Here is a 20,290-nt window from a genome sequence, read left to right as displayed (position 1 = left end):
TGGACTTAAGTAGTACAGAATGTGTGTGTAGAGTAGCGGCGACAAAGCTCCACTTGTATTTGCATAAGGTCAAGAATAAGCTCTCTTAGGAATCCTCAACATGCAAGTTCTACTTGCGATTCCTACATGCGAGTTCTACATGCAACTCCTACATGCAAGTCCTATATGCAAGTCCTACATGCAATTCCTACATGCATGTTATACATGCGAGTTCTACATGCAACATGCAACATGTGAGTTCTACATGCATCTCCTACATGCAACTTGCTACTCCTACATGCAACTTCTATATGCAAGTTCTACATGTAGAGAGAGAATGTCTTACAATTCCTACATGCAGAGAGAGAAGCTCTCCAACTTGTATAAATTACCCATAATGGAATGAAGCCCAAGGCTCTTTGGGGCATTGTGTTGAGTTCTACTTTGGTATTCCAAGCAATTGTCTCAAGTGTCCATGCTTCCTTGCACTCCACGTCCAAAAGCATGTCCTAACCATGCAACTCCTCCTCCCCTCTCCTCCAACCTTGCAACCCATCCTCTCCCTCTCCTCCTCTTCCTCCTCCTCCCTCCTCCTCCCTCCTCCTCCTCCCTCCTCCCTCGTCCTCGTCCTCCCTCCTCCTCCTCCCCCCTCTCTCTTCTTTCCTCCATGGTGTTACATCTTCTTCCCCCTAAACCCTTAGTTCCTCAACCCTTAACCTCCATGATCTACGAGGGAGACGAGTTCTCCACCATGTACTCTACTTTGAACCTTGGATCCTCCTTCTAACCCTGGAACCTCTTCTAAACTCTGGAACCTCTTTCTAAACCTTGGAACCTCTCTCTAAACCTTGGAACCTCCTTCTAACCCTTGAACCTCTTCTAAACTCTGGAACCTCTTTCTAACCCTTAAACTCCTCCTAAACCCTTCAATGCCCAATGAAGGCTTTCGCCTTCATTACCTCAACCATGATGATGCACATTCCTTTCACACATGCATGCACTATGTTTGCTTACCACACTTAAGCCTACGTCTCTCACTGGAATACAACTCGAGGTCCTAAGCTATACGTATACTACAAACGACAACCCCGATATAACTGTAGGTGACATCAATCTATGATGATGAATTCTATGCAGAAGTTGAGAGAAGTTTTGACAATTTGCAAGAAATGCACAAAAGTAGGCATGAAGATGCAAAATTCAAATGAATCTATGGACTTGGACATTAGACAAAAATCATCATCATCAACTTTCAACTATAAGTTTAAAGAAATCAACAATTGATTCATCACTATCTCACGATGTATGAAGCTCAATCAAGACAATGCAAAAGTTCTACAAGCATGAAGAGAAGGTTTCTAAAAAGGGAAATAGAATTTGAAGATAAGTGGGGGAGTAATATGAGAAATGGAGAACTGTGGGAGAGAGGGAGAAAGAGTGGGATATTGCAATGGATGTGAGGGAGATGGATGGGAGATTGCAATCTTAGAGTATGCTATCACATGTTGATAGTGTTAACGGGGCATGAGTGAGTATGTACAAGAACGCAAGGGTAAGTGCACACATTCTCCAAAGAGTGTGAGTATCTCTTCATTATGAAGTATTTATCGATGAGCTTGACCTCCTTGCTCTAGCCATAGCATGTATAAAGGATTTTCTCTCTCTATGCTTTGCATGTATTAATGAATTTTATCTGTATGGTAGAATTGATTTAGCATGGATCCTCTAGAAAACTATGCATTGCTATATTTGGATGTCTAAAGTGACTGCTATGTCTATGATGTCCTTTGGTTTATCAATTAAACTTTGTTGTTTGTCCTACCTTTTTTCTGTAATTTTCAAGGGGGGGAAGGGGGCCAACTCCCTTTACTAAGAATACCTATGAAAATTTTGAGTATGAGATGAATTTAACAATATTCCATGAGTAAAAGTTAGTCAAATTGGCATCATTGTGTTCTACACTAATAAAGCTTTAAATATGTCTTTACACCTTGAAAATTGGGTAACACATGAAAAAGTTACATGATTTTGAAAGGAGTTGGGTTTTTATGTTTTAGTGTATTTTTTGTTTTAACCCCCCTCATCGAAAAGACCCCCCCGCCTTGGGTCTCACATATTATGGAAATATGTACAAATCTTAAAATCTTTCATATTTATTGAAGTATAAACCTTATGCTTTGTGGAGGGGAGGACTGGAGATTGTCATATTTTTCCCTTGCATATTTAAAACCTTTGTAGGAAATCGATGCATATTATATATGGACCTTGTCCCCCAGATTGTGGACGAGGGTAGAAACATAATACATATTGAGTTGGCACCCTAGGAAGGGGGGAGTGTAAGGTTGGGGTGGTTGCTATTGCCTCATGGCATGTGCCTGTAGGAGGGTGGCCAAGGGAGGAGGGAATGAGGGAGGCATGTGGCATAGCACATAGGGAGAAAAATAATAAGATTACCCGAGGTTGTTTCATTATTGGATGCACAAGGGTAATGAAACTTTATTGCTAGACATGTCAAACTGTCTAAAAATCCCTCGAGTAACATTTATTATGAGCAATAATATCCTTACAATAACATTTCTCAATCCGCATGTCCACTTAAGAGACCAACAATAAAAAATTTAGAGGCTTTAAATATAAGCAATCAAGCCAAGCCTTTGGCATTAATCTAGCAAATCATGTTATTAAGCTCTTTGTTAATCATCATTAGTAATTTTTATATTAAGATAAGAGAGGCACACATTGTTAAGGGTTTATTGGCCTTAGGCCTCTTGGGTTGGTTTTTCCACATGTTATTTCTTTTACATGCAACTCTATTGTGATGACGGAAAAGGAGATGTCATCTATGTATAGTGTCATATTAAATCATTACTTTTTGAATCCTGTTGTGATCCGAGTTGCTTTTGTGAACTCTAGCATTATCTAATCTTCAATACCATTCGGGATATTATTGAGCTTGCATGATGGCCATAGAAATAAGCTTAATTAGAGGACGTGGACACTAAAAGATAGTTGAAATCAACCATCGTACTGGCACTACCATGTGGTCTAATACATAGATAATAAGGAATTTTATATGCTAAATCAATTTTCAGGTTGGAGAAAGTTGGCCATCGTACTGGCATTGAAAAGGCTTAATTAGTACATGGACACTTATAATAATGATGGTGGAAATTGGCCATTGTGATGGCACTACTAGTTACTACTAGTTAGTGATCACATGCATACCTTCTAACTATTCCCACTATAGTGAAACCACCTATTAAGCACTAGTTTTAGTCAAGACCCTTGTAACCCTTGTAATTATGTTGTCTTCAACTTCATAGTCATATATTTGGTTATGTAAAGTTGGAAAAATGATGGAGGGGAGAGCAGCATGATGGTGTGGTGAGGGTTAGGTGGCCACCCTCAACGATCAAGGGATGACTTGATTTCACAGCTACTAATAGCCACCAGTCTCCTATAGCCACTTGGATTGCATGATGGGACGACCATCTAATACCGTCACTACTATGGCCAATGAAAAGCACGTCAAAAAGGATTCAGGGTTTTTCCCTTTTCCCCCTTCAAAACAAAGTGCCACATTGGAAATTTTTTATTGTAGTGCCCCTTAGTTAGGTAGACAGTTGATCGTCTTCTGCAATTTGATCAAAATAGCCAATTGCTCGTCGAAGTGGCTTGGCGGGCACTGGCTAGTTAAGTGCCATGCATCCTCGTCCACTTCACATTGGTCCACCCTCATCACCTCCACCACCCTCGTCAACTCCACACTGCTCTAGCCTCATCCCCACAACCCTCATCGACTTCACACTGCTCTAGCCTCATCCCCACAACCCTCATTGACTTCACACTACTCCTCATCTCCTACCCTCATCTTCTACTCAACCCTCCTGCTGCACCTCCTACTCTACCCTTTGGATCCACCAAGTGCTATGTCCCACCTCCAACTTATCTATTCTTGTTCCTAGCTATCTCCAAAGCGATGGCGATTCTCTCCCATGACCGTAAAGTGGTCGATATGTTGCAAGACCTTCGTTGGTTGGGCAATTAGGATTGGCCTAAAGGGATTCAAAAAATGTTTTGCGTGGATAGTTAGCTAGTTACAGCCATTGCGGTGGCACACTCAACCATTGCGGTGGTTGACGTGGGTCACTATGCCTACAATATAACTTTAGCCATTCCGGTAGTCGTGTGCAATGCCACACGTTCTGCATCACTAGCCAGCATGGTGGTTGTAGTACGTCTTATGAATATAAGCTTGTTAACATATACAAACTTGTTGTGAATTTTGGTCTTATGAATACTAGTCTTATTGGGAAAAATTCAAGGAAAATTTCGATATTTATATGGATACAATCTTAGTTAAGCTGTAGGATTTCCCTTATTGTCTTTAGGATTGGATTTAAATTAAGGGCTTCAAAAAAGGTTTTGCATGGATCTAGTTTTTAGTTGGTTGGTTACAAACATTGTGGTAGTTAGCTTGACCATCATGGTGGTTGACGTGGGCCACAGGGCCTACTAGCCATTGCAATGGTTGTGTGAAGCGCTAAGCCTCCTGCATCACCAACCAACATAGCAGTTGTAATAGGGTTGACATGACCATGGCGGTGCTCTACCAAGTGCAATGATTGACATGGTCCACCAAGAATCCTATCCATGGCTTCTAAGATGCGCGATTAGTGCCATGTGCAGGCACCAACATAGTGGTCGTAGACTGTAGTGGCATGCTGCCACTGCAGAATACACGTGGAGGCACCAACGTGGTGGTCGTAGACTACATTGGCATGTCTGACAGTTGCAATAGATCTAATGATGCTAGTAGCATTGGTGCAATAAAGGACGTTACAATGATGGTGGCGGTTGGTAAAAATTTTGAATTGGGACCCTCCCTTCCACATTGGGAAAAAAAGATGATGAGCATGTGTGCTATTTCATGTCATCATAACCCACCCATCTATTTTGTAATCTTGCCCCACTAGTGCATGTCGCAGTGTCCCTTGAAAGTGGTTCCATGATTGGCGACACCCAATCGTGCATCGACCTTGGCATATTCCCCATGCTAGGTATCTTTTTGGAAATCCCCAAGAGACTTTAGAATGAATCATTGCCAAGATAGTTGGTGCAATTGCTCCCTAATTTTGGGTGCCTTCTTCTCAACACTGACTCTAGCATTCTTGGGGCTTATTGTGCTTTGGTCCATATGATTCGAGCTTCCAGTCATCATGGCTCAATTCAGTGTTCATTTTGCACTCTACCTTTGGCCTTTGTTTAATTGTTGGATACCTTCCTTTTGGGGGGTTAATGGTGTCCTAATGGATTCCTCATCAAACCAAATGAATGGCTCAAGATAGGATGCCCTAGGGCATGGTACAACTATTTTGCAAAGGCAAGAAATTTTTTAAGACCAAAGTGCAAAGTCTTTCGAGAAGGTAAGAAATTTTATAAGACCAAGCTACATATAGGATAGTAGACTTGAGTCCCACTACATATGGAGACTCTTAAGGATAGGGGAAATGAGAAGGATAAATGTATGGATCTAGGAGAAAACAAAGGTTTCAAGGTTGTGCTCTTTCATGAGACTATTACTTTCCTAATCAAAGAAAGATATTAACTAATGTGGCTTGATTGGTGTTGCAAGGATTATGAAGAGTTCTTGGTCAACATGTCAAACTATCAAAAATATCCCGAGTAACATTTATTAGGACCAAAAAGAACATTTCTTAACCCCACACTAATACCACTCGAGAGAGTAGTAGTTTATAAAAAATAACCATTTTAGAAGCTAAAATATAAGCAATTAAGTTGGTCCACTAGCAAAGAATGTAAATTAGTTCTTTTTCACTCGTCTTTAGTGACTTTTGTGCTAAGATCAAAGGGGGATGCTCATTGTAACCATTTATATAAACCATGGGCATGCATTATCAAGAGAACTTTGGCCTCATGCCTTTTGGGTTGGTTCATTCATGTGATCATTCCTCTCACATGCTCACATGCCATGCCATTGTAACAAAAAAAAAGGAGATCTCATCCTCACCTTTTGAATGTAGGTGTGATTCACATAACTCTAGCTTTATCTATGCTTGCATATTATTTGTGACATTGCACAAAGAACTCTCTATCCTTGTGTGCTACTAGGAATTCATTCGTTTGTTTGGATTTTCTTGGAATGATAATTGTTCCTTGTTGGTTTAAGCATTGCATATCATCATGGGATCCTCATGGCAAACACATTGTTTAATGAATGGTTCATTTTTCACTTATGTTGAATATTGTAAACACATTTCTTCCTATCTACATTATGTGCCTTGATTTTTGGACACCCCATCAACTATGGATGAATAAGTAAATGCAAAATTCTCCTTGAAAGGACTCGTGGAGTGCTATAGAATGAACATTGATCCTTGCTAAAGTACCTCAAAGGTTCTCCAGATAAAAGCACACAAATATCGAAATAAGGATTACAAAGAGACCTTTTTTCTAGCAGTAATCTTTGGTTCTACTATGCTCACATAATGAATCATCTCTTAAGAAATCTAATTTTTAATTAAATACTAATGGGACAAATATCTAGAATGTGACGTGTTAGAACACTTAGACCACGTCAGATAAACAATTTCCAATGGTACTTTAGTGATCATGTAAGATTTGATCACATATATTTCTTTGATGTGGCATAGGCCTTAAATCACATCAAATAGAAATGCTTGATATTTCCACAAGATTTAGTGGTACTTTAGTGATCATGTAAAAGAACTGACCACCATAGGCCCATTGAATCACATCAAATAGCTTGCTTGATGATTCCACAATGTGCAAGATATCATTTTAAATTGCAGATATTTGTGATGGAAAAAGTGCCATAGAACATAACTTCTTTCCCATTTCATTATCTAAATTCTGAGGACTTTCATAGGTGTTCTTTCTTGAGGACTTTAGGTTCTACTAATGCTACATAACTATTGGCTCTTGGATTCTAAATTCCTCTTTTGGAAAAGGCGTTCACATCCACATTATTTAAGTGATTTCTTAGGCCCACCTCTAGATTCAATTTGCAAAATATAAAGTTTTATGCCTCCAAGGGTTAGGCATACATTAGGCTTCAATGCTTATGAGGACCAATATTTAAGGGCTCAATAATATTAAAGCATGTATGATTTCCTTGGTGGGTCATGGTCCATCTACACATCCTCTCCTTAAGGAATGCTAAGGTACCCCTTAACATGCCCATCAAATGTACAAACTTTAGAACATGCTCCACACATTGCGACAACATAAAGTGTCCCAACTCAACTTGAACGTCCATGGGCACCAAGAGAGCAAGTTATAGCTAAGCTCACTTTTTTTGCTACCTGGCTTTGCTTCAAAAAACCTATGTCTTATATAAGGGGACGAGTTATTTAATAGAAAGGAAATTAAACCTATTTGTCATGTGGATTAAGAGAAAGTAGTGATTGTGGCGTTCAAGTGTAATGAAAGTCATGTTCTTTAGATTGTGGTCTCTTCACATTTAAAGAAACTCCTTTTATTCCTTAGATTAATATTGCAAAGACTAATATTGAGTCTACTTAAAAGCAAGGTTATGTTATCATACACCTTTGAAAGTCACACTCTAGATTCTTAAACATGATTGCTAGAACCAAGACATTGGATACTTATGTACCTACCTGGCATTTTCTCGAATCTTTTCAAAGTCTCCATGGTTTGGATGTTAGTGTATGCTAAGTTATGATCATTCCCTTGAATTTTTATGCCTTCCATTGCTCCACTTGCTTCCCTCAGACCCATAAGCAATACTATGACATTTTTTAAAGTTCATCACTCCCAAGAAATACTATGACAATTCTGTTAAGTTTATTAGTCCTAAGAAATATATTGACAATTTTATAAGTTTATTACTCCGAAGCCGATTGTTCTTTTTTTTCTTCCCACTGTTGCCTAATTGTCTCCACTTTGGCCAGCAAGAAATACTTTAGCAATTTTGCAACTTGATGGGCCCCATCCTCATCCCCATTTTCATCTTTTGTCCCTCTTTTTTGCACACAAACATTAAATGACGGGACCTTGTAGCTTTGAATACATACAAAAATATACATAATGCCTCACTATGCACTCTGCTATTCCAATCTTATTGCATGCAATAGACAAACAACCCCAAAAAACAAAATAGGTTCCATCTACAAATTAGGCAATCACACGTTTTCTTGAGATTGCCATCTCCTACCTACAAGGGGACAAAGAGAAGTATCTTTATTATTTCTAGCTTGAAAAAATAGGAGTGATAACGTGCATTGGGCCAAAGGCTTTGAACTTGGACATTGTCCTTATGAAATAATGATTGAAGCCAAGGCACAAAATGTTTTGTGCTGTGTTTTTGTGTAGTACTTTTCTTCTTGTTTTAAAACTCAGCGTTAGAGCTTCCCTATAATGTGGTTCTGCTCCTCCTCATCCACATCTTGTCCCTTTTTCATTGCCACCTTCTATTGCTAAATTTCGTTTACCTTTCTTCACTTATGAGGATGTGGCTAGATTTTGTTTACCTTTCTTCACTTATGAGGATGTGGCTCTCCTTCTTTGACACTTGCTATTGCCGTTGGTCATGTTTTGGATGGGGAAAAGGGAGTTTTCTTTTGGGGGGGGGGGGGTTTTGGGGTTTGCATATAGCTAATGTGGTTATGGTTTATATTGTGCACGTTTTGGCTAGTTTTAACCCTTTGTAATGAAGCTTTCATTGAATTCTTAACTTTTTATGGTGATCAACGAACTTTGATTGGACTTTTCTATGATGAGCTATGAGCTTTGATTGAACTTTTTGGCATGCATTAGAGTAATGCTACAAACCTAGACGTACATGAAAGTAGCAAGGTGTAACACTTTGCTAGGGGAGATTTCTTTTTTATGTGACATAAACTCCAATGTAATTAACCTAATTTAGCAATTTAATCAAGAATGACCTAATTTAGTCATAAACGAACTTGTAGTACGTCAACCTATATGAAAACCATAGAAACTTGTCAAGTAAAACCTTATAAGACATTCTTTATGGAAAAACTCTTAGCGTGGCTTGGCAATACCAAAAAGGGGCCAAATATAAAGGATTAAAGGCGAGTTAGTTTTTCCTACTTTGTTTACATGGGTTGAAGGCTCTTTCCCTCCTTCCCTTCCATCTAACCACCTACTATTCCCCTCGTCTTGCTACCCCTAGAATCTAAAGAAAGAGTTCAATAAAAGCATGCTTGGGTCTTGGGATGGTGGTTGTGATGTAAGCCCCTCTCACATGAGATTGGGTAGAAAAGATGGCTCTAGTCATTGTTCCTTTAAAGAAGTATTTTTGCCCAAGGGACTAGATGTTAGGGTGAACACCATGAATGCATTTATGAGCTTATTGAAGGTCCAGGTATTAAAATTTTAGAAACCCTAAACCCCTTATAGTTTTTAGAAGAGGTTCAATTAAAAGGCCTCATATGAAAGCATATTTTGAAGAGGTTCAGTTAAAAGACCCCATATGAAAGCATATTTCGAAGGCCATCACCAACGTCCAAGAGTTCATGCACAATTCAAAATTTGCCCATGTTTGTGTTGTAATAGTGCTTAGCTAATGCCAAAGTGCCTTGTCCCCCCTACAATGATTGCTTGGAGCCCAATAGGAGTTTGTCCTTGGGAGCTTGAGGATTGGGGAGCAGCTAATGGGCAACCAGGTGATCTGTAAAACCTCTGTGGAAGAGCTATAGTAGGAGGTGGCTTGTGTGTTCCCCATGGTAAGCAGTTTGTAGAGAGCACGAAAGAGCATGAGAAATTGTTGAGTCCATCCATAAGGTGGGGCTTTTGGTGCCCTCTATTCACAAATAGAATATCAAAACAGGTGGTCGAAAGTCTGTTCCTCTCTCGAATGAGGTTGTACCTCGAAATCGTGGTTTTGCCATGGCACCTCAAAATTGGAGTGCTTGTGGCTGCCCCTTGGCTGCCCTCTAAGTGGTAAGTTTTATGCATCCTCTTAGAGTTGGGACCGGTCATCGTCATCAATGCTTCTGATGATCTCAACTAAAATTTGAGTCTCCATGCAACCACTTGCACCTGGATGCGAGATTTGTGGAGCCAGTGCATCGGAAATTCACAGTGAGTTTGGGGCACTCTGCATGCTCCGAGTAAAATTGGAGCTTCATTCTGAGCTAAAATTGGAGCTTCATACGGTACTTCTACCCAATCGTGTTGTGAATCAAAAAGTGGATGGTGGAGTTGGAGGTAATTTCGCCCCGCCAAGGGCCCTGGAATCACCGGACGCCCCATTTTCGGCACCCAATGATGACGAGCCGGGGTCCCTAGCACCTTTGGATGGCCCATGTGTGTGTTAATGTTTGTTTGGCGCATGCGAAATGCGTTGCCCACCCTTAAGTTTGTCACACAAAACCACAAAAAAGGCAATCCAAAATTAGAAGAAGAATGGTATACCGGGATATTACGACAAGGGAGGGGCCCGCGTACGATAAGGTGAGGGCAGCTGGAGGGAGGGATGGAGGGGCACGTGGCAGGGGAAGGGGAAAGCCAATGGGGGGGGGGCACGTAAAAGGTAGCTGACGTGCGCGGCGTGGCGGCTTATCCGAAGGCTGACTCAAGGGCAAGTGGGAAATTACATCAAAGCGAAGGGGCAGATTTACACCAGGACTTGGGGGAGGGCTGTGTGAAGAGTACGTGATCTCGAAGGCTTGGCCACCTTTGATTGAGCTTATCATCTTCATCGTCGTCGTCGTCATCTTCTTCTTCTTCTTCTTCATCGGCATTTTTGCTGCTTCTTCTTCTTCGTCTTCTTCTTCTATAAATCTTGTCACTCTCCCCTTACTTTCAAAGATTTCTCTCTCCCCCGCTTCCTCCTCCACTCTTCTCCTCCCTCCTTCCTTCATGGGCCTCCTTGATAAACTCTGGGACGACGTCGTCGCTGGCCCCCAGCCCGACCGTGGCCTCGGCCGCCTCCGTAAAGATTCACCCAGATCTCATCCCCTCTCCCCCGATTCTGGTTCGTGCTCCTTTCCTTGCTTGCACTAAATGGATCTCCTGCATTCTTTGGGTTTTCTGTTCTTAGTTCCGTGTTGTGTCCCTCTGACGTTTGAAGCAGTGGCGTGATGCTCCCTAGCAGCCCCCCAATTCCTGATTTCCAAATCTATTGTTTGATGTTTGAAGCAAGTAGCTGTAATGAAGCAAACTAGCAGCCCATTTATTTATGAGTGAGGCAATGGTTTGATGTTTGAAGCAGTGGTGTAGTTCCTTCAAGCTAGCCCATTTCCTTGTTGGTGACTTGTCCGTCTTGGACTAGGTAGTTTGTTAGCTGCCCCACGGCCTTCAGGTCTCTCTTCGATGATTCCAGGAGAAGACTCCTCACCAGATCTAAAGGACGACTCGACTGAGAATCGTTCTATGAAGCAAAGACCGCTGGCTGCAACTCTCATCGATGTCTTGAGAATTTTTCGACTCTCATTTCCATACTGCTACTCGGCCCCTTGCTTCCGATGCAGAGCCAGTCTTCTCTGAAGTCTCTGAATCCGTTGGTTCCTTGGTGCAGATTTGGTCGACGAGTCTAGGCAGAGATTGATGGACCGGAGACGCAGCGGGGAATTTCAGCAGCTTCAAGAAGAGACACGTCGAGTCACTCAGAGCATTGCTCTCGTCAAGCCACCTCTGCTGCGCACCACTTCGTTTGACCATGATGGGTCCCTCCCCTCAACACCTACGGGGGCTTCTTCACCGATGTCGCCTGCTTTAGGATCTCCCGGTGGTATGTCATTTTAGTGCTTTGTTTTTTTTGCAAAAGCTAGCGCATCCGTCAATGGGCTGAAGTAAGGCCTTGAATTTGTTTTAGCATGTGGAATGGCCTTTAGATGATCGTCCTTGGGTTTATGAATTGCTGTTTCCAGTGCGGGAGAGAGAGAACGTTTGGCGCAGTGTCTTTCATCCTGGGAGCAACGAAGTGATGAAGAAAATTGGCTCTGAGAAGTTCGATAAAGCGCACCCGAACTCGCCTACTGTCTACGATTGGTAAGCATTGATTGGATTGTGATACCCCTAGATTCATTTTGTTTTACTGTTACGAGGGGACAAATTGTAGTAATACAACGTCGGCTCTGTTTCCCTGTTTCCTGATCCTAGCCCTTGCATGCTGGACGTATTCTCTGCAGGGTAGTGATCAGTGCCTTGGACAGATAAAACCATTTCTTTGAAAGGGCGGATGTGGTTCTGCCCTCGAGGGTCATGGTGATCCGTTTCTGAGGCCTGTTCGCTTCCCGCGGGAGTTGTCAACTCCTTGCTTGTGTGTGTACAGCTTTTAAAGCTTGCACAGTGAGTGGGCGTCCTCGAAGAGGGTCACTGGTGAGGACGATTGCTGTGTAGTGATATCTACTTGGTGCTGCGATGTACTTGGGTGCAGGCTTTACAGTGGGAAAACGAAGTCAAGCTGGCGTTGAGAAGTGCTACCTTCTTCAGGCTACGAAGGTAAATAGAACGAGATCTCCAGGAAAGCTTGAATGCTAGAGGAAATAACTGCAAATTGTACATAGGCAGCAAGCTGAGTGTGCGAAAGATGTAAATTAGAGACTAAAGAACTGCTGGGAGTTTTGTATAGTATGATGGATGCAATACTGAGAGTTTGCCAGCTCTGGAACTCTTAAAAACACTGCTGCTCCGAGACGGGGGTAGTGGAATGTATCATATCTTGCTGGTTGCGGGGTAAACTGCAACAGCGTCTGCAGTGCTTTGCTCTCTCAGAGCTAACGTATAGCATGTGTTTTGCTTAATCTTTCTTGAGCTATATTACCCAATAGCATGATAAACGGTCTTCTTTTTTGTTCTTGGCTTTGCATTTGTGGGCTTACAAATGAAAAGAGAAGTTTTGACTATGTTCTATGAATGGTTTCATGATCAATTTAAATCGTGCATTTTATTCTCTAAGTGGCTCTTTTCACCCTTACGAAAACAACGCATGGTTTACCTTTGTGTTAAAGAGTTTATGTTTTTAGAAGTGCACCTTAAATATGTCCCCCTCGCCCCCTCCTCGCCCAAAAACGAAAGTGAGGACCTTCTAATGGCGGGTTGGAAGATGGTAAATGGCATTAATTTTGATAAATGTCCTTGTAAAATAAGAACATTGCTTGGGTTGATTGTAGGTTAGGCTCGCCTTGACGGGTTGAAGGTGCTAAATGTCATTAATCTCAATAAATGGATTATAAAGTAAGGACATTGCTTGGATTAGTTGCTTGGATTGGTTGCAAGTAAGTAAAGGTGAAGCAAATATGGTAAATCTCAACATTAAAAATATCGGCTTTCGACATGTGTGCAATTTTGTCCCAATTAATGGGAATGTTTCATGATGCGGGTTTTTGATCTAGGTGTGAAGATGAAAAAATATCGGCTTTCCACATGCATGCAAATTTGTCCCAATTAATGGGAATGTTTCATGATGCGGGTTTTTGATCTAGGTGTGAAGATGAATGCATTGGACACGCGTGTGCACACTTGAGTTTGTTATACTTGATGAAAGGGTTGAAATTAGATTTCTCATAACCAAATTGAGTAAGTGTCTTGGTAATAGCTAGCATTGTTGGCGAGGCTTGTATAGTAATCCCTTGAGCCAATTGCACCACAAAAATTTTATGAACACAACAAACATTTAAAAGCAAGTAGTATACCTAACCAAGAAATTCTCTACAACAAAGTGCTTCAAAATATTACATTTGAAAGTGGTCTTAACATTGAAAATATCGGCTATCCACATGCATGCAATTTTGTCCCAATTAATGGGAAATTTTCATGACACGGGTTTTTGATTCATGTGCGAGGGTGAGGTGCATTGAACACGCGCGTGCACATATAGTGAGTTTTTGTTATATACTTGATGAAAGGATTGAAATTAGATTTCTCATAACCAAATTGAATAAGTGTCTTGGTAATAGTTGGCCTTGTTGGTAGGGCTTGTATGAGAAACCAACCAAACCAATCGCACCACAAAACTTTCATGAACACATCGAACATTTAAATGCAAGCAGTATAACTAAATAATTATCTATAACAAAGCGCTACAAAATGTTACATCCGAGAGTGCAGTTACATGTTTGAACAAGCAAAATCTACATCACATTTGGGGTTGGGGAAGATTAAATTGAAATCGTTTAGACTTCATAAGCAATTGTAGCTTGAATGCAAAGATCATAGAATGTTGTTTGAGTTGCCATCTCCTTTAGTGCTAGCCTTCATCATGGTTGAGGTTGCCCTTTACCTCTAAAGTGCCAACATAAACTCAGTACGAAGACGTCGTATAAATGGATGCTCAAGTATGTGGGGGTGGATGATATGTATGTGTGCACATTTTTATGCTATGGTTTACACCCACTGCTTACACCCACTGCTGCGCACTGATGACGTTAACAGGGATGTCATAGTAGCTAGTCCTTGTTGTGCATGATGGGCTTTATGGTTTTCAATCTTACGAATGAATATTGTGAAATTGAAATTGCACTATGTTGTGTTTTTAGAGAGAGTTTGGGACTGTTCCGGTGGGCCAAAAACTGAGCAGTGCTGAAACCCTGGATTCATCTAAGTGATGTGTCCAAATATATATTTGTGAACAAAGTCATAGTTAAACGTACAAAAAATAGACATAAAAATATTTTCTAAGGGAAAATCTTGCGGCCATGTACTCTAGGGAAAAGCTTATGGCCATGTAACCTAGCTCTGTTGCATCTGTACTAGCGATGCATGTACTGCAGACTACGAACAATCGGATTTGGACCCACATTAGACAAAAAACAAATTAAGAACTATAATGATTGAGTCAACTTTTTTAAATACATGTTAGTAAAACCTAGCTCATTAGTTTGTACTTTAAAATAAAGGGTTGCGAATAATATGAACAAAGATGTATGTATAGTCTAAAATTTTCCCTTGGTAGAAAACCTGTGTTCTCATGTGTGCGCAGAGTCCAAACCAGCAGACAGTGATGGTCTATGGTCTGACAGGCCCATAAAGGCGACGAGCAAGGACATCGTAATATCCCAATTAGTGTACTCGTCTTGTCAAAGTACGATCCACATGGAGGTTCATGACAAACCTTGAATTTGGAACAGACCTAAAATAAAAACAATAGCATGTTAGCCCACTCATATAATCCAAAAACATTTTGTTTCAACAAAAAAAAAAAGCAACAAACAGTATACACATTTTCTACCAAAGGCAGCTCTCCAGCTCAAGCCGATCCAACAGTATTTGCACGCTCTCCGTTGACCTCTAGCCCAAAGGATTTGTATGTTTCTAAAAGTTAACTCTACTATTAAATAGGTCGATGCAGAACTTGGCTATCGAGCAATTATGTACCTGCCACTCGCGGTCTCGTTTCGGTGCAAAATGTGAATTGCCTAGACATCCTATCGCATTGCAAGAAAAACGTATGTGTCAATCTATATATACAGGAGTAAACTATTACTTTCTAAACTGCAATTTTTAGAGAAAATAGTGTGTAGTATATTGCAAACCCACAATGCAAATGGAAAATGAGTTTAGAGTACACACCTCATAAAAGCCAGACATTGTCAAGGACATTCATGAAATATTACATCACTTAATATTTGTTTATAGAGGTGACGTTCCCCAAGACATACGGCAGCTCTTGGATGAATATTGAATAAACTTTAAAAAAATAATATAAAGATTACATAAATGAAGATTTGCCACCCAAGAAAGTCTTAGGAGGGCTTGGAAGAGCAATGGCATTCTCCTAGGCTCTTGCTATTGCCAATTGCAAAACTTCCCTGTATACAACATTTGTGGTAGAAGTCTTTTCTGAATCCTCATCACTAGCATCAGAAACGTTTACCGAAATTAATACCTTAACATTTGATGCTCAAAAACACGAGAATGCCAAGTACAATTGCCCATGACTGAACATCGGCATCGCCAAGTACAGTCCCAAAAGAGAACGTTTGGTCCTGTGACTTGTTGATTGTCATGCCAAACGCCAATTTGATAGGAAATTGCCTTCTCCTCATAATGAATGGAAGTATTAGGTTGGTTGGAATGAACGTTATTCTTGGAATGAACGTTCTATCCGTAGCATTGGTACTGGTAATGATTTCAGCTTCTAACACTTTCGTGTGAAACTCCTTGCATACCAACCACGTTCCATTGCACAGTCCCTGGTGAGGATTTAGATTGTGCAACAAAATTATAGGAGCATTCCGTTTCAAAACCAATTGATGAGGGGGGTATCCACCACCAAGATCCAGATTGTTCAGGTACTCGACTGCATACAAAAAAGAATCTCTACATGAGTTATCCACTGAGTCTACGCTTAGATACTCCTTTCCCTATCCAGACATTGCCTTCAATGCATAGCATTAATTGCATCAACCTCAAGGTTCCGAGGTGCAAGAATAGCGCGCTCTCGAAAATATCGTGCATAATCCAAAACTAATACAATCCCTCTATACACCCATCCAATGAGTCCCTCCATGGACTTTGTCTCTAAAAGCATTTGTGATGGAATGACAACAATATCTTCTTTTGTACATATATTTATCCCATTGCCAATGTCCAAAACCCATTGTGTGAACTCTTGCTCAGCTGAATTATTACCATTCCAAAGGACCTGCATGTTCTGTGTCAACTTCAATATTGTAGCACAACCCCAAATCCTTGAGTGGCATAAGGTAGCATTGGCAATGTCCTCTTGTCTTGCCTTTGGAAGCACTAGCAAGATTTGCCTAAAATCCCCCCCCCCGCCCCCCCCCCCAACACCACCACCTTTCCACAAAAAAGGTGCTCATTTGACATGATATCTCGCAGCTTCTGTCCAATACCTCAAAAGCAAACCGATGAGTCATGGGTGTCTCATCCCATATTATCTGCTTAGCCATCTTCAAAACATTTGCGAGGTGACTATTAGCCTTAATATTGCAGGTGCTAGTACCATCCAGCTCCACCAACGGTATCTTAAATCGTGAGTGTGCTGTGCGTCCATCGGCCAGTAGCAATGCTGCAATCCCAAAAGATGTGCATGCCAAGGCAATCACTGTGTCCATGCATGTGATTTTGTTGTTTACAAAGGATGACTTCTACACTCATACATTCCATAGTTATCTGCAGGCTTCTAGTACCTTGTGTTTTGAACCTTGTTCTTTGTCTACACTGAATGCGATGGGCTGCTTGCATTGAATCCAACAATTTTCTCCTAATTGGACCCCCTTAGATAGTATCCACTCTACTAACATCTACACACACACACACACACACACACACACACACACACACACACACACACATGCATGCATGCATGCATATATATATATATATATATAGATAGATAGATAGATAGATAGATAGATAGATAGATAGATAGAGAGAGAGAGAGAGAAAGAGAGAGAGAGAGAGAGAGAGAGAGAGAGAGAACCCAATCTCAATCCAATGCACGGTTGTTCCAGACGAAAAAGCAAGCAAAGATTGCATCAAGACGTCATGAGATGAGTGTCCAAATCATGTCCTATCATTCCGACCCACCATCCGATGCACATCTATGCATCAATAGTTGCTTTCTTTGATACAATCTAAGGAAATAATGAGTTTTTTAAACCTCTAACACACAATCTCAGACTAGGAGTTTCTCTTCCTATTCGTTTAGCTCCTCTGGAGGTCCACAAAGCTGCTGTGACTAAGCTCAATTATATTCAAGCTTGCAAAGGAGGTAAACAAATATATGAGGAAAATGAGAAACCAAGGCTATTGCAAGGATGACTAATATGAGCCACACAACACTGGGATGGTCTAATCAAGTATTTGTATCCTAGAGAAAAGCAAAAGATGGTCTTCTTGGGAGCCTAAAGGTTGTTTAGTTCCCATGAAGAGAAGGGATGATGGAGTTTAGAAGAAGATGCATGTGTTTCATGTTTAGTGGCTTCAGCATCGTGTTGCATGGGGCTGAGATGGGCAACATGTGAGGGATGGATGGTTCTATCCTATTGGATTTGGGGGTGGTTCATGGGGTTAGAGGGATGTCGCTAGGGGTGCTATGGGCATTCAAGATAGATCTACACATACATGCATGAGTTTTAAGAGTATGCAAGGTTGCCTCGATGAGTAAGCCACCCAAGACTATGTAAGCTATGAATTTTCCCTACATCTACAAGCAACATTCACATAATTTTCAAATTTTAAGTTAAATTGCAACCCAAATGTCAATTTGTGGTTGCAACAAATGATTGCTCTAGCTGTCTGCATTTCCCATGGGGTGACAGGGTGGGCATGAAGCTTCCACCAAACAATAAGAGAGTCCCCATATAGGTATTCATCCAATATCATCTCTAATTTTCAATGAGCTTGCAATGAATTAATTCAGTCAACTTTCTTTGCCATTTGGATTTCTTTTGGTAGCTCTTTTTGAGCTGATCAAAAGTGTAACTTTCACAACCGCAAACCTCACTCTACAAACCAAATCAACTCTATGTGATTGCTCCACAAGCTACACCAAGCTTCATCTCTCAAAGTTTCCTCCATTTCTCATTCGTCAAGCCTCACTTTGTACTTCTACATTTGCCTCTTCTAGTTTGTCTTCTCTTTTGCATTTTGTGAAAGAAGACTTGCATGCAGAAAAGAATGTTAGGGCGGTGTACCAAAAAATGTAATAGTGATATGTAATGCAAAAGATGAAGATGAATAGTCATGTGGGATTTTGATTTGAATTGGTAGCCACATAGAACATTCAAAGAGGAGCGCATGGCCTCATTTGAGCTATTGTGGCATGGTAGAAGCCTTGCAGTAAATACAATACAAATCATTGAAGAAAAGCTTCCATGATTCATGATCTACAGAATTGGAACCATGAGCTAATCAAGCACATAGAGAGTGACATGTATGCCCACCTTTGGGGCCTTGCTAGATGTTTTATATTCTTTCGTATATGGACTGTATTCAAACCAAATTTTAATGAATTCATACATTGCTATTTATAGGAGGAAAGCAAGATACTTTACAAAACATGAAATTGAGCACTACCGACACAGAGTTGTAGGAGGAAGTTCTTGTCAATGTTGCTTTTGTAAATGATTTCCAATTATCGATATAGGAATTGGTGGTAAGCAGTGTTTTAGGATTTGTTTTTTTCTCACAACCTCATGAAGTGTGTAATTACAAATATTAAAAAAAAATTAAGTATAAATATAAAAATATATAAGTAAATATAAATATAAATAGATATAAATAAAAATTAAAAAAATAAAAAAGTAATAAATAAATATTTAATATATATATATATAATAAAAATATAAAGATATATATATCAAAATATAAAGAGGTCAAGGAGTGTTAGCCTACAAAATCAATGAATCCAAGTTGGGCTTGATGCTTGATCGCATTCACATGTGCTAGGCAAAGGAGGGCTCCACATTGCAAGAGGATAATTTTTTGGAAGCAAAGGGAGATTATTTTAGGGATTTTAAGGAGAAAAAGTCTCAAAAAATAGAGCTTTTATTTGCCATGCTTCGAGTTATCAAGTGAAGCAATTTTTGGATCAAAAATTTCCATAAGAAGAATTTGAAGAAGAGTTCTTGAGAGGGAAGACGAAGCTCGAGCTCTTGGGTGGCTATGTTAATGGTGCACCTCCCTGATTTTCTCACTCCCCCCTTCTTCCCCTTTGACAATTTTCCATCTCCATTGACATCACATGCCTTCTCCCCTCCCCCCCTTGGCTCTTTCCCCTCCTCTCCATCCCCTCTAGAGACCAACATCCCTTGAACATCACCACCATTCGAATCACCATAACCACCTACTTGGAAATGGACTTTTCTTGATAGAGTTGCTTTTGTTTTCCCTAGACCCCTCTCATGGAGGGTCATTGACCTCCCTTTCCCCTTTGGTTGTGTCAAGGAGTGCCTCGCCAAAAGCCGGAGCCTACTTTTTAATGTGGGTGATTCTCTATATTAACATTTTGATTCCAGTGCAAAAGACGATATTAGTGTTGTATCTAATTTGGGAAAGAAAAATTTGCAGAGCTACCCGCGACTGATCTCGTATTCATGATCAACTCTCTCACAGAGGAATGAAATTTGTAGAGGACTTTTGATGTTTTTTAGTGGATGAGAACGTACAAAGACTATAAGTTGGAAGTGTTAGATATCAATGCTCCACTCTCATGTAACTACGCGGGAACCAGCTAACTCTACTTGTAAGCCCCCCATATGAGGAGAAGGCATTTGAGTAGCTCGGTTATTTGGTAGGTCCTGGTTTGGACACCAGATGGGGGCCATGTGTGGCTTGATGGCTAGACAGCTTCAGATAGGTAGAGTTGGCA

General features: G+C 40.6%; 1 protein-coding gene across 2 annotated transcripts; it reads left to right on the top strand.

Moving 5' to 3' along the window:
* Positions 1-10,745: 10,745 nt before the first annotated feature.
* LOC147894646 (auxin-repressed 12.5 kDa protein-like) lies at positions 10,746-12,808 on the top strand. 2 transcript variants are annotated; one of them, XM_087384538.1, is made up of 4 exons: positions 10,746-10,984; positions 11,528-11,740; positions 11,880-12,000; positions 12,141-12,808. In XM_087384538.1, the coding sequence occupies exons 1-4, from the start codon at positions 10,870-10,872 to the stop codon at positions 12,166-12,168; spliced, it is 477 nt and encodes a 158-aa protein (XP_087240664.1). In that variant the 5' UTR covers positions 10,746-10,869; the 3' UTR covers positions 12,169-12,808. The 2 variants fall into 2 exon arrangements, with proteins under 2 accessions (XP_087240664.1, XP_087240663.1); XM_087384537.1 differs by having other exon boundaries at positions 10,748-10,984; positions 12,389-12,808.
* Positions 12,809-20,290: the final 7,482 nt, after the last annotated feature.

Source organism: Dipteris shenzhenensis, chromosome 14, assembly GCF_047967505.1.
Source record: "Dipteris shenzhenensis isolate YYH24624 ecotype China chromosome 14, Dip_SZ_1.0, whole genome shotgun sequence".
Lineage (NCBI taxonomy): Eukaryota > Viridiplantae > Streptophyta > Polypodiopsida > Gleicheniales > Dipteridaceae > Dipteris > Dipteris shenzhenensis.
The sequence above is the reverse complement of the archived record's forward strand: the minus strand, read 5'-3'. Positions and strand labels throughout refer to the sequence as shown.